Source organism: Ranitomeya imitator, chromosome 3, assembly GCF_032444005.1.
Source record: "Ranitomeya imitator isolate aRanImi1 chromosome 3, aRanImi1.pri, whole genome shotgun sequence".
Classification (NCBI taxonomy): domain Eukaryota; kingdom Metazoa; phylum Chordata; class Amphibia; order Anura; family Dendrobatidae; genus Ranitomeya; species Ranitomeya imitator.
This window is the reverse complement of record NC_091284.1, coordinates 246,661,344-246,676,207: the sequence shown is the minus strand read 5'-3', so window position 1 is coordinate 246,676,207 and position 14,864 is coordinate 246,661,344. Positions and strand designations below refer to the sequence as shown.

Below are 14,864 nucleotides of genomic sequence, written 5' to 3'. Positions count from 1 at the left end.
CCACACCTCAAATCAACTCCAGGCCTTTTATCTGCTTAATTGAGACTGACATAACGAAGGGATTGCCCACACCTGTCCATGAAATAGCCTTGGAGTCAATAGTTCAATTACTTTTGGTCCCTTTAAAAACAGGGTGGCACATGTTAAGGAGCCGAAACTCCTAAACCCTTCATCCAATTTTAATGTGGATACCCTCAAATGAAAGCTGAAAGTCTGAACTTCAACTGCATCTGAATTGTTTTGTATAAGATTCATTGTGGTAATGTCTATAAACAAAATTAGAAAAATGTCTCTGTCCAAATATATATGGACTTAACTGTATAATCTCTATCCTGGTTTTGCTATATTTCTACCAATCTGATGAATCCTGTTGCTAATTCACTTTTACCATACATTGTACACAGTAAAAATAAACATTGCAGAAAGATTGCTTCTTTTGCCATCCAGCCCCATTTGGAACGTTCTTTCCTGATCAGTACATTATATGGTCAAGTGAGTGCTGCCAATGAAAACCAGAGCTCAACTCTCCAAAAGAAAAGCTTCCTAATGAGGATGTCCATGATAAAAGTTATGGCTCTTGGAAGCGGGGTAGAAAACAATGGAAGCGTAAAAACAAAATATCGCCCAGTCGGGAAGGGGCTAAAATGGTTGGTTGCTGCCACTTCAGGTAAGTCTACCATTTTGTAACCACAGCTTCTTCTTTTGCCTTTTCTGCAGCACAAATATACATCCGTAGCTGAGATCCAGATTCGCCTGGAGGAAGAGTTCATAAGGTGTCCTCTGTCAGGCGTAAGTGGGGTTCTACTAAATAAGTGTTACATCTTTTTCTCTATGGGTTTATCCATCTATTTTAATTACTCTTGTTCTTGTTTCTTAGGGTGAAGAAGAGGTCGAACAAGTTCCTGCAGAGATCTTATACCAGGGTCTTCTCCCCAGTTTACCTCAATATATGGTGAGTGCGTAATATTTATAACTAGAATTGGAATAAAATAGTTTTGCAAGATATTGGTTGGCCAATGAATGTAGTTAGATTCCGCAATGTGTGAGCAAATCTTTCCTCTCCATTCACCCATGCAACTAAAGGCATAGGGGCGTTCCGCACTACCAGCTTTTTCTTGCTAGGTCTTCATGCGTGAGCCATTATGCTGCATCAGTGATAGAGAATGGGATTAAGGCCATATTCACACACAGCACAAATGCTGCCTTTTTTTGCAAAATATCCACTGCAGTCAGGCAGACTGGATGTGATTCCTTGAAAACAAACTGCGTTTAAAGCACCACTCTAGTGTTTTGTTGTGTTTTCCTATTGCAGTGGAGTGGTGCTACTAATCTGTACTCCCTGCCCCTAGCCTGGCTGCTGTCTACATGTTTTACCGGCACTGCTCAAGTCGGTCTCTGCAGGTTGTGATCGGCCGGATCGCTCCAGTGTTTGCTGGGTGAGCCGGAAGTCACGACTCAATGTAAGTCTATGGGAACCATAACAAGGCCAGAACGAACCTCTCATAGACTTACACAGAGAGCTTGTGACCCTTACCTATGACTTCCGGTCAGTCAGAAGATGGTGGCGCGGGAGCAGAGCGGAATAACTGAAGTCGGCGGCTGATAAGTCTTAGATTAGGATCAGGGAACTTAGATTAGTAGCACCACTCCAATGCTGAAATAAAAAAGCAAAAAACGCTGGAGCGGTGCTCTAAAACCGCTCTTGAATAAACTCACTTGAAAAAATGCATATTTTTTTTTCATGCAGAATCCCTGCGTTTCTGAACTGAAAAAAGCACTAATAATGCTGCTATAAATCTGCACCAAGGAAGGAAGGAAAAAAATCAGTTTGCTATAGTGTATTGTGGTGTGGACACCTGCACTAAAATGTGCATTAATGCACATGTGATCATCACCCGCACAATCTTGCTCCTCCCGTTGCATTGTTACTAGTGATGAGCACAAGCGCTCTTTACTCTAGTTTCCCTAGGGTGCTCAGGTATGCACCGAGTATCGCGGGTGCTCGAGTGACCTGTTCGAGTCTCTGCGGCCGCATGTTTCACGGCTGTAATGCAGCCACGCAACATGCAGGGATTACCTGTGTCTGGCAACCCCCCACATATTGTGGCTGTCTTAATAGCTCCGAAACATGCAGGGGCACAAAATTGAACCTGTCACTCGAGCACCTGCGATACTCGGTGCATACCTGAGCACCCTAGGGAAACGCGAGTAATGAGCATTTGTGCTCATCACTAATTGTGACCTCTGCACAGGTCAGGAAACAATCCCATAGCCCTCTCCTACTGACATAAATGTGATTTCTTACAATAATGGGGATAAATATATAATCTTAGGCTGGGTTTACATTGCGTTACTGCAGTCCGTTCAACCCATGCTTTAAATGGACTGCTTTAGCGCAAGTGCCGAAAAAGATTGCGTTATATGACTGCGCTAGCACAAATTCGGTGACCGACCCTGAAACGCTGCAGCTGGCGTCCGAGGGTCCGTCACAGAATAACGGCACATCGCTAGCGCATGCCCATTATGGCATGCGTTGGCGATGCACCCAATAATAGGGGTTAACGGACTGCGTTATGCCGCGGTGTAACGCAGTCCGTCTAACGGACTACCCTAACGTAATGTGAACCCAGCCTTACACTCATGGGGATAAATATATAATCTTCGTGATGGGACAAATCTATTATATTAACCCCTTTCTGACATCGGACGTAAAATCCCGTCGAGGTGGGGTGGGCCCCTATGACCACCGATGGGATAGTACGTCCAGCGCGATCAGCGGCACTCACGGGGGGAGCGCGGCCGATCGCGGCCTGGTGTCAGCTGCCTATCGCAGCTGACATCCGGCACTATGTGCCAGGAGCGGTCACGGACCGCCCCCGCCACATTAACCCCCGGCACACCGCGATCAAACATGATCGCGATGTGCCGGCGGTGCAGGGAAGCATCGCGCAGGGAGGGGGCTCCCTGCGGGCTTCCCTGAGCCCCCCGCAGCAACGCGATGTGATCGCGTTGCTGCGAGGGTCTTACCTCCCGAATCCAAGATGGCCGCGGATCTGAGTCCTGCAGGGAGGGAGGTGGCTTCACAGAGCCTGCTCAGAGCAGGCACTGTGAAGCCTGCAGTGCTGCATGTCAGATCGGTGATCTGACAGAGTGCTGTGCAAACTGTCAGATCACCGATCTGTGATGTTCCCCCCTGGGACAAAGTCAAAAAGTAAAAAAAAAAATTTCCAAATGTGTAAAAAAAAAAAAAAAAATATTCCTAAATAATGAAAAAAAAAAAATTATTCCCATAAATACATTTCTTCATCTAAATAAAAAAAAAAACAATAAAAGTGCACATATTTAGTATCGCCGCGTCCGTAACAACCCGACCTATAAAACTGGCCCACTAGTTAACCCCTTCAGTAAACACCGTAAGGAAAAAAAAAAAGAGGCAAAAAACAACGCTTTATTATCATACTGCCGAACAAAAAGTGGAATAACACGCAATCAAAAAGACGGATATACAGTGGGGCAAAAAAGTATTTAGTCAGTCAGCAATAGTGCAAGTTCCACCACTTAAAAAGATGAGAGGCGTCTGTAATTTACATCATAGTTAGACCTCAACTATGGGAGACAAACTGAGAAAAAAAAATCCATAAAATCACATTGTCTGTTTTTTTATCATTTTTTTTGCATATTATGGTGGAAAATAAGTATTTGGTCAGAAACAAACAATCAAGATTTCTGGCTCTCACAGACCTGTAACTTCTTCTTTAAGAGTCTCCTCTTTCCTCCACTCATTACCTGTAGTAATGGCACCTGTTTAAACTTGTTATCAGTATAAAAAGACACCTGTGCACACCCTCAAACAGTCTGACTCCAAACTCCACTATGGTGAAGACCAAAGAGCTGTCAAAGGACACCAGAAACAAAATTGTAGCCCTGCACCAGGCTGGTAAGACTGAATCTGCAATAGCCAACCAGCTTGGAGTGAAGAAATCAACAGTGGGAGCAATAATTAGAAAATGGAAGACATACAAGACCACTGATAATCTCCCTCGATCTGGGGCTCCACGCAAAATCCCACCCCGTGGGGTCAGAATGATCACAAGAACGGTGAGCAAAAATCCCAGAACCACGCGGGGGGACCTAGTGAATGAACTGCAGAGAGCTGGGACCAATGTAACAAGGCCTACCATAAGTAACACACTACGCCACCATGGACTCAGATCCTGCAGTGCCAGACGTGTCCCACTGCTTAAGCCAGTACATGTCCGGGCCCGTCTGAAGTTTGCTAGAGAGCATTTGGATGATCCAGAGGAGTTTTGGGAGAATGTCCTATGGTCTGATGAAACCAAACTGGAACTGTTTGGTAGAAACACAACTTGTCGTGTTTGGAGGAAAAAGAATACTTTGTTGCATCCATCAAACACCATACCTACTGTAAAGCATGGTGGTGGAAACATCATGCTTTGGGGCTGTTTCTCTGCAAAGGGGCCAGGATGACTGATCCGAGTACATGAAAGAATGAATGGGGCCATGTATAGTGAGATTTTGAGTGCAAACCTCCTTCCATCTGCAAGGGCATTGAAGATGAAACGTGGCTGGGTCTTTCAACATGACAATGATCCAAAGCACACCGCCAGGGCAACGAAGGAGTGGCTTCGTAAGAAGCATTTCAAGGTCCTGGAGTGGCCTAGCCAGTCTCCAGATCTCAACCCTATAGAAAACCTTTGGAGGGAGTTGAAAGTCCGTGTTGCCAAGCGAAAAGCCAAAAACATCACTGCTCTAGAGGAGATCTGCATGGAGGAATGGGCCAACATACCAACAACAGTGTGTGGCAACCTTGTGAAGACTTACAGAAAACGTTTGACCTCTGTCATTGCCAACAAAGGATATATTACAAAGTATTGAGATGAAATTTTGTTTCTGACCAAATACTTATTTTCCACCATAATATGCAAATAAAATGTTAAAAAAAAACAGACAATGTGATTTTCTGGATTTTTTTTTCTCAGTTTGTCTCCCATAGTTGAGGTCTATCTATGTTGTAAATTACAGACGCCTCTCATCTTTTTAAGTGGTGGAACTTGCACTATTGCTGACTGACTAAATACTTTTTTGCCCCACTGTAAATAGCCATGGTACCGCTGAAAACGTCATCTTGTCCCGCAAAAAACGAGCTGCCATAAAGCATCATCAGCAAAAAAATAAAAAAGTTATAGTCCTGAGAATAAAGCGATGCAAAAATAATTTTTTTCTATAAAATAGTTTTTATCGTATAAAAGCGCCAAAACATAAAAAAAGATATAAATGAGGTGTCGCTGTAATCGTACTGACCCCCATTTTCTCCTGTTAACCTTGGTAAAATAAAACAAATTGGAGCTGAATTAAATTTTTTGTGAAAAAAAGTTAAATGTTCATATTTATTTAAACATTCAAAAAATTCCTGTGAAGCACCAGAAGGGTTAATAAACTTCTTGAATGTGGTTTTGAGCACCTTGAGGGGTGTAGTTTTTAGAATGGTGTCACACTTGGGTATTTTCTATCATATAGACCCCTCAAAATGACTTCAAATGAGATGTGGTCCCTAAAAAAAATGGTGTTGTAGAAATGAGAAATTGCTGGTCAACTTTTAACCCTTATAACTCCCTAACAAAAAAAAATTTTGGTTCCAAAATTGTGCTGATGTAAAGTAGACATGTGGGAAATGTTACTTATTAAGTATTTTGTGTGACATATCTCTGTGATTTAATTGCATAAAAATTCAAAGTTGGAAAATTGCGAAATTTTCATAATTTTCGCCAAATTTCCGTTTTTTTCACAAATAAACGCAGGTACTATCAAATAATTTTTACCATTGTCATGAAGTACAATATGTCACGAGAAAACAATGTCAGATTCACTGGGATCAGTTGAAGCGTTCCAGAGTTATAACCTCATAAAGGGACAGTGGTCAGAATTGTAAAAATTGGCCTGGTCATTAACGTGCAAACCACCCTTGGGGTAAAGGGGTTAAATGTCAGTTCCTTTTACCATATCCAGTCATGAGATATGGTATTGAAGCTTTTAAGAGAATTTCAGGATTGTGAAAAATGTTGTGGTCACCCTTGTTTAACCCCTTAGCGACCGCCGATACGCCTTTTAACGGCGGCCGCTAAGGGTACTTAAACCACAGCGCCGTTAATTAACGGCGCTGTGGAAAAAGTCCATAGCGCCCCCCAGAGGCCGATTTTCTCCGGGGTCTCGGCTGCCGAGGGTAGCCGAGACCCCAGAGAACATGATTCCACCCCGCATTTGCGATCGCCGGTAATTAACCGTTTACCGGCGATCGCAAAAAAAAAAAAAAAAAAAAGCGATCTCTTTTTAATTTCTCTGTCCTCCGATGTGATCGCACATCGGAGGACAGAGAAAAGGGGTCCCAGGTGGCCCCCCAATACTCACCTAGCTCCCCCGATGCTCCTCGTGTCTCCCGGTGGGCGCCGCCATCTTCAAAATGGCCGGCACCGGGAGAATCTTTGGGGTCTCGGCTGCCGGGGGTAGCCGAGACCCCAAAGAGCACGATCGGGGTCGGTATTACCGACCCCTGTTTTGCGATCGCCGGTAATTAACTGTTTACCGGCGACCGCAGAAAAAAAAAAAGTAAAGTGTAATTCTCTGTCCTCTGATGTGATCGCACATCAGAGGACAGAGAAATAGGGGGATTCGGGGACCCTAGCATACTCACCTAGGTCCCTGGATCCTCTTGCTGCTCCTCCTGGCCGCCGGCAGCAGAACATGGCGGACGCATGCCCAGTGCGCCCGCCATCTGTCTCCATCTGCCGGCCGGCAGGAGAACAGCAGTTGGGGCTAAAATTGGGGGTAGGGGTAGGGGTAGGGTTAGGGGAAGGGTTAGGAGTAGGGGTAGGGTTAGGGCTAGGGTTGGGGCTAAATTTAGGGTTAGGGTTGGGGCTAAACTTAGGGTTAGGCTTCTTTCACACTTACGTCGGTACGGGGCCGTCGCAATGCGTCAGCCCGACATACCGACGCACGTTGTGAAAATTGTGCACAACGTGGGCAGCAGCTGTAGTTTTTCAACACATCCGCTGCCCAATCTATGTCCTGGGGAGGAGGGGGCGGAGTTACGGCCACGCATGCGCGGTCAGAAATGGCGGATGCGACGTACAAAAAACGTTTCATTGAACTTTTTTTTGTGCCGACGCTCCGCCAAAACACAACTGATCCAGTGCACGACGGACGCGACGTGTGGCCATCCGTCACGATCCGTCGGCAATACAAGTCTATGGGCAAAAAACGCATCCTGCGGGCACATTTGCAGGATCCGTTTCTTGTCCAAAACGACGGATTGCGACGGAATGCCAAACGACGCAAGTGTGAAAGTAGCCTTAGGGTTAGGGTTGGGGCTAAAGTTAGGCCTAGGGTTGGGGCTAAAGTTAGGGTTAGAGCTGGGATTAGGGTTAGGGTTTGGATTAGGGTTGGTATTAGGGTTAGGGTTGGCATTAGGGTTACGCTTGGGATTAGGGTTAGGTTTGGGATTAGGGTTAAGGTTAGGGTTGTGATTAGGGGTGTATTGGGATTAGGGTTAGGTTTGAGGTTAGGGTTGAGATTAGGATTAGGGGTGTGTTGGATTTAGGGTTTTGATTAGGGTTATGGTTAGGGTTGACATTAGGGTTGTTTTGGGGTAAGGGTTGTGATTATGGTTAGGGTTAGTGATTAGGATTATGGATGAGGTTGGGATTAGGGTTAGGGGTGTGTTGGGGTTAGGGTTGGAGCTAGAATTGGGGGGTTTCCACTGTTTAGGTACATCAGGGGGTCTCCAAACACGACAGCCAATTTTGCGCTCAAAAAGTCAAATGGTGCTCCCTCCCTTCTGAGCTCTGCCGTGCGCCCAAACAATGGGTTACCCCCACATATGGGGCATCAGCGTACTCGGGATAAATTGGACAACAACTTCTGGGGTCCAATTTCTCTTGTTACCCTTGTGAAAATAAAAACTTGGGGGCTACAATATCTTTTTTGTGAAAAAAAAAAATATTTTTTATTTTCACGACTCTGCATTCTAAACTTCTGTGAAGCACTTGGGCATTCAAAGTTCTCACCACACATCTAGATAAGTTCCTTGGGGGGTCTAGTTTCCAAAATGGGGTCACTTGTGGGGGGTTACTACAGTTTAGGTACATCAGGGGCTCTGCAATCGCAACATAATGCCCACAGACCATTCTATCAAAGTCTGCATTCCAAAAAGGCGCTCCTTCCCTTCCGAGCTCTGCCGTGCGCCCAAACAGTGGTTTACCCCCACATATGGGGTACCAGCATACTCAGGACAAATTGGACAACAACTTTTGGGGTCCAATTTCTCTTGTTACCCTTGTGAAAATAAAAATTTGGTGGCTAAAAAATCTTTTTTGTGGAAAAAAAAAATATTTTTTATTTTCACGGCTCTGCATTATAAACTTCTGTGAAGCACTTGGGCATTCAAGGTTCTCACCACACATCTAGATAAGTTCCATGGGGGGTCTAGTTTCCAAAATGGGGTCACTTGTGGGGGATTTCTACTGTTTAGGCACATCAGGGGCTCTCCAAACGCGACATGGCGTCCGATCTCAATTCCAGCCAATTCTACATTGAAAAAGTAAAACGGCACTCTTTCTCTTCCAAGCTCTGCGGTGCGCCCAAACAGTGGTTTACCCCCACATATTGGGTATCGACGTACTCAGGAGAAATTGCACAACAACTTTAGTGGTCTAATTTCTCCTGTTACCCTTGTGAAAATAAAAATTTGTGGGCAAAAAGATCATTTTTGTAGAAAAAAATGCAATTTTTTTTTTCACGGCTCTACGTTATAAACTTCTGTGAAGCACTTGGGGGTTCAAAGTGCTCACCACACATCTAGATAAGTTCCTTAAGGGGTCTAGTTTCCAAAATGGTGTCACTTGTGGGGAGTTTCCACTGTTTAGGTACATCAGGGGCTCTCTAAATGTGACATGGTGTCCGATCTCAATTCCAGCCAATTCTGCATTGAAAAAGTCAAACGGCGCTCCTTCACTTCTAAGTTCTGCGGTGCGCCCTAACAGTGGTTTACCCCCACATATGGGGTATTGGCGTATTCAGGAGAAATTGCATAACAAAATTTATGGTTACATTTCTGTTTTTACACTTGTGAAAATAAAAAAAATGGTTCTGAATTAAGATGTTTGCAAAAAAAAGTTAAATGTTCATTTTTTCCTTCCACATTGTTTCAGTTCCTGTGAAGCACGTAAAGGGTTAATAAACTTCTTGAATGTGGTTTTGAGAACCTTGAGGGGTGTAGTTTTTAGAATGGTGTCACACTTCATTATTTTCTATCATATAGACCCCTCAAAATGACTTCAAATGTGATGTGGTCCCTAAAAAAAAAATGGTGTTGTAAAAATGAGAAATTGCTGGTCAACTTTTAACCCTTATAACTCCCTAACAAAAAAAGTTTTGTTTCCAAAATTGTGCTGATGTAAAGTAGACATGTGGGAAATGTTATTTATTAACTATTTTTCATGACATATCTCTCTGATTTAAGGGCATAAAAATACAAAGTTTGAAAATTGCAAAATTTTAAAAATTTTCGCCATATTTCCGTTTTTTTCATAAATAATCGCAAGTAATATCGAAGAAATGTTACCACTAACATGAAGTACAATATGTCACGAAAAAACAATCTCAGAATCAGCGGGATCCGTTGAAGCGTTCCAGAGTTATAACCTCATAAAGTGACAGTGGTCAGAATTGTAAAAATTGGCCTGGTCATTAAGTACCAAATTGGCTCTGTCACTAAGGGGTTAAATATATTTTTATATTCTTAAAGGAATTATGCCACCAGGTTTTTGTCCTCCATCTGAGAGCAGTGTGATGTAGGGGCAGAGACGCTGATTCCAGTGATGTATCACTTATTGAGCTGTTTGCTGCAGTTTTTATAAAATCACTTTGATCTGCTGCAGATTTATCATTTCTCTGAATGCTGAGCTTTGTATAACACTGCCCACTGATTGGCAGCTTTCTGTGTACACTGTGCATAGGCAGAAAGCCGCCAGTAAGTGTTGGGAGTTTGGATATACGGAGCTCCTTAGTATGGAGGATTACATAACAGGTTTATTAGTCCTTTAGTGATAAAATCACTGTCTTATAAGAAGATTATCAAAACTACATCAAGCAGCCCAGTAAGTGACACATGACTTAAATCAAGGTCTCTGTCTTTACATCATGCTGCTCTCAGATGAGGTGGCAAATACCTGGTCACAGATTCCTTTTTAACGAGGATAATCCATCCAGTAACTCCACACAAGCCCTTTTTTCCCACCATGTAGTAGTAGCAGTGTGTAATGAATGTTGCGTGCCGGCGTTTATTGTGACCCATTTTTAGGCAAGTTCTATTAATTAATGTGTACTAATCCTTTTAGATTGCCTTATTGAAGATCTTGCTTGCTGCTGCGCCCACTTCTAAAGCCAAGACAGATTCAATAAATATTCTGGCAGATGTGCTTCCGGAAGAAATGCCGTAAGTAGCGCTGTGATGAGTGGGTGCACGTGTAGGATGCTTGTTTAGTGTAGCTGCTGATTGGAAATCTGTGCCTTTCTGTACATACCGGATATTTTGGCACTAATAAAATCTCATCTTTGTTCCTCTTGTTTTACGCTTCTGTCTTCTCATCTAGAACCACCGTTCTCCAGAGCATGAAACTGGGAGTGGATGTGAATCGGCACAAAGAGATTATTGTGAAAGCGATTTCTGCTGTCCTTCTACTGTTACTGAAACACTTCAAGCTAAACCACGTATATCAGGCTAGTATTTCTACACCACAGCCCTTTCAGGAATAGTGTGCCACCCAATCAAACATCGGGCATGGATGGGCACCGCCTAGCATGCTCTTACATCTTTTTGCAAACTACATGGATAAGTATTCATTCACTTGTGGTGCGAGGCTGTCTAGTCGGAATGTGACCAGTTGTATAGAGACTGCTTGGTCTCTACCTGTACCGGAGAATCCACACAGCATGCACTCTATGCAATGTGAAAACTTACAAGTCTGCAGACTCATAGAGTGACTTCAGACTTTTGTGCAAAACCTGGACAACACCTTTAATACATAGCAACTAAATAATCTCCACTGACAGGTGTATTATTGAAGGGCGGTGTAAAGTAAAACCTGGAAAAGATTTGGGATTGCAAAAATGCCAAAACTTTACTGCTTATCCATTTTTATGTGCTATAATAAAGTATTTATTTTATATTTACTCATGTGGTGCAATATTTGAAGACATTTATCATTGTAACATTTATATTACACACAGTGCTAGTTCATAATTTTGCCAATGTTTCCAACAGTTTTATGGTTTTAGAATACATTATCTTAAACTTAGTAATATTTATTTTATTACTTCTCCTTACTACATCCCTTGTCTAAAAGGCATTAAAGGACTTGTCTTGTTGAAAATGATGCATGATCTGCAGGCACCATGTTATAGGTCAGGAGGAGATGATCAGATTAATATATAATTTTATGCTAATGGTTTCTGTAAAACTTGCATTTTCTCTATCGCCTTTCATTGGGGGACACAGGAACCATGGGTGTATGCTGCTGCCACTAGGAGGCTGACACTATGCAAATAAAAAAGTTAGCTCCTCCTCTGCAGTATACACCCTACCGACAGGAAGTAGGATATTCAGTTTAGCTTAGTGTCAGTAGGAGGTGGACACGGGTCTTTCATTAGACCCTTATCTACCTCAATGTGCGTTGTTTTCTTTTCAGGTTTTCCGGAGGGATACAGGGTGAACAGTCACACCTGTAGTCCCACAATACGGACTATGAGTACGGCGTGTACTGCCACCCCGTATCCTCATAGATCCCTCTCCAGGACCAAGATCCTCGCACACAAGCGTGCTCAGAAGTCCGGTCCTGGCTCCGTCCCCCACCCACTCGCCCACCAGAGCCTGTCTGTTGCGGAGACGAGGACGTCCATCAGCTCCTGGACGTCTCATTCCTCTTCAGGTTAGTACCGGCGTGGGAGGTTTGAGGTGAGTATTTTCCCCATACCATCCCAGATCATTCATGCAATCTAAGAGTGGGGCTCAGGGGTTGTTTTATGGGGAAGTCACTGTGTCCCACAGTTTGGGGTCCAGGGCTCTTACCTCACCCTGGATCTCTCTTCAGCTTCCCTTTTGCGGCACATGGGTCCACCAGAGAAGGGGTTCATTGCGGCGGTAGCGCCGGGGCCTTGTAAGGTTTCCACGGCGTCTCTCCCCCACAGCGGTCACCAGGCTCTAATCCAGGCCCCGGCTTCGGTCGGGGCCTGGACCTTTTCCGCCGTCCACCGGGGGCTAATTTAGGCCCCGGCTTCTGTCGGGGCCTAGTGCGGCGTTTCGGCCCCGCCCCCATCCTCTTTCCGGCGGGTCTTTCTCCCGCGTTTTCCCCCTTCTCTCTGGCGCTTTGCCCCAGCCACTCCCTGGCCTAGGCACAGACCGCGCCGCAGTGCCTCTAGCCCCCGCTCTCTCCGTCGGGTGGGCTAGCCTTGCGGGGCCTCCACGCCGCGGCTTCCATTCCCGACGGCCACCGGGAGCTAATTTAGGCCCCGGCTTCGGTCGGGGCCTAGTGCGGCGTTATGGCTCCGCCCCCGTCCTCTTTCCGGCGGGCTTTTCTCCCGCGTCTTCCCCTCTCTTCTCTCGGCGCTTAGCCCCACCCACTCCTCTTGGCCTCAGCACAGACTGCGGCCGGCGCCATCTTTGTACTCTCAATCATGCAGCTTCAGCGCCGGCTGCTTTCGGCGCTTCTTGGCTCATGCTGCGGACTTCAGAGTGCGGGGCCTTACACCACTCCCGGCGTGTGGACCCAGCGGTGATTTCTTACAGGACCTGCCGACCTCCTCCTACAGCCGAAGCTATCCACAGGACATCTTCCGTGAGTAGCTCTGCACTGCAGACCAATACCCTTCCTCTACTTTAGTCAGGCACCTTTTGTGCTCTCCTGTAAGGACAGGTTCCCCTTAGGTCAGTCCTCTCCCACCTGTCAGGACTGCAGCGATCCCACATCGTTCTGGGCTCCCCCCCCCCCCCCCTCTGCCCCGAGAGAGTGAGGACCCTATCCCAGGGTGGGCTTCCTCTCTGTCTCAATCTGTGGCGGATCTCACCAGGGTATCCCAGACCCCGGTGTCCGTTCTGGATAGATTGTCCTGGCAGACCTCCGCAGTAGCCAGCGGGTCACAAGTAGCCCCGTCTGAGCCTACCAGGATAGGCCTTAAAGAGGTCCAGACCGAAGCGCCATTGCGACTCCTCTTCCCGTTTCATCTCGCCTCACGGCCCATTTCAGCGGTCAGTTTCTTCCCGATCCTCTCCCGAGTCAGGCGAGGCGTTTTCGGACGCACCTTCAGAGGGACGTTTTGGAGCTGCATTCTGACCAAATCGCTAACATGAGGGATATGGTTCAGAGCCTCATTGGAGCAATCAACCAGACCCGTGGCATCAAAGATCCCTCTACGGAACGCGTGGATCAGGCGGTTTCGTTTAGACGGTCGAAGCCACCTTCCAAGGTCTTCGCTTCTCACCCTGAATTCGAGAAGGCCCTGACGAGAGAAAAAGAGAATCCGACCAGCCGCTTTCAGAGAGGAAAGCGCCTTGGCGTTTTTTTATATCCCGTTTCTCTGGAGCTCACCGCTTATTGGACTCTGTCCTCCAACACGGTCCTCCCGCTATCTGGCGGAGCATCTCTGAAAGATTCTAACTATAGAGTCATAGAATCCTTTGCGAGCTCAGCTTTCGAATCGGCTGCGTCTATTTTTGCCCGGCCATTGCTTATACTTGGGTTTCATTATCCATATCCAAAGGTCACACAACTCCGTCGGAGCATTCTGGACGGGGCCCTCCTGGACAGCTGGCGGAGCTTGCCAACCAGTTTTCTCATGCGGGTGAATACTTGGTCCCCGCTTCCCTGGATGCCGCGTCTTTTGCGGCTCAGGTGTCCAGCAATGCCGTTGCCATCCGTCAGTCCATTTGGCTCAAGGCCTGACAGGCGGATTTGTCTTCAAAAAGTCCCTTACCAGCCTGCCTTTTTCAGTGTTCACGTCGCTTTGGTTCTAAGTTGGGCCAAATCATTAAGGACGCTACCGGGGGGCACAAGTCTACACCTCGTCGCCCCCCTCCTAGACGGCAATTTCGGTCCTTTCGGCCTTTACGTCGCTTCGTGGCGTCAAACTCCTTTTCCTCGCAGCAACAGAGGCCACAGGCACGTCAAGAGTAGAAGACTGTTTCCTTTAGACCACACGCCTTCCTGGCGCTCCCGCTACTCCCAGGGTAGATCCTCCAGGGCTAGGACTGGAGGATCCACCTCGGCATGACTCACAGCAAGACGCCAGCCCACTTCCCAGGATGGGCGGCTTTCCCTTCTTCAGGGATATCTGGATCCCCTCAGCAGAGGACGCATGGGTCAGGGAAGTTGTATCCTCGGGATACAAAATAGAGTTCGTTTCACAACTCAGGGATCGTTTCTTCGGATCCCGACCCCAAGAGTCCCCGTTCTAGTTCCGGGTTTTCTTCGCAGCCACCGCTTCTCTCCTCAAAGCCGGAGTAATAGTTCCCGTCCCAGAAAAAGAACGGGTCACTGGTTGCTATTCCAATCTTTGTGGTACTGAAAGAAAAAGAAGTAAAGAAAAAAAAAAAAAAAAAAGGCAAGTTTCGTCCCATTCTGGATCAAATTGCTGAACTGGAGAGTTCGTCTGAGACTCTTAAGGATGGATTCCCATCGTTCAGTAATTGCTTCCATGGAGGTTCGAGAACTTTTGTGTTCCATAGAAATTCAGGACGCCTACCTTCATGTCTCGATTTTCCCGGGACATCACAGATTCCTGTGCTTTGTGGTGCT

The 14,864-nt window shown here is 46.0% G+C and overlaps 1 protein-coding gene across 1 annotated transcript in view; it reads left to right on the top strand.

The window, feature by feature from the left end:
- Window positions 1–14,864, top strand: part of STRIP1 (striatin interacting protein 1) — a 53,506-nt gene that overhangs the window by 25,857 nt on the left and 12,785 nt on the right. Inside the window, exons 13-16 of the mRNA XM_069756320.1 lie at window positions 718–789; window positions 878–952; window positions 10,413–10,510; window positions 10,668–10,794. Of these exons, the coding sequence (XP_069612421.1) occupies window positions 718–789; window positions 878–952; window positions 10,413–10,510; window positions 10,668–10,794 (372 nt within the window). The remainder of the gene's footprint in view (window positions 1–717; window positions 790–877; window positions 953–10,412; window positions 10,511–10,667; window positions 10,795–14,864) is intronic.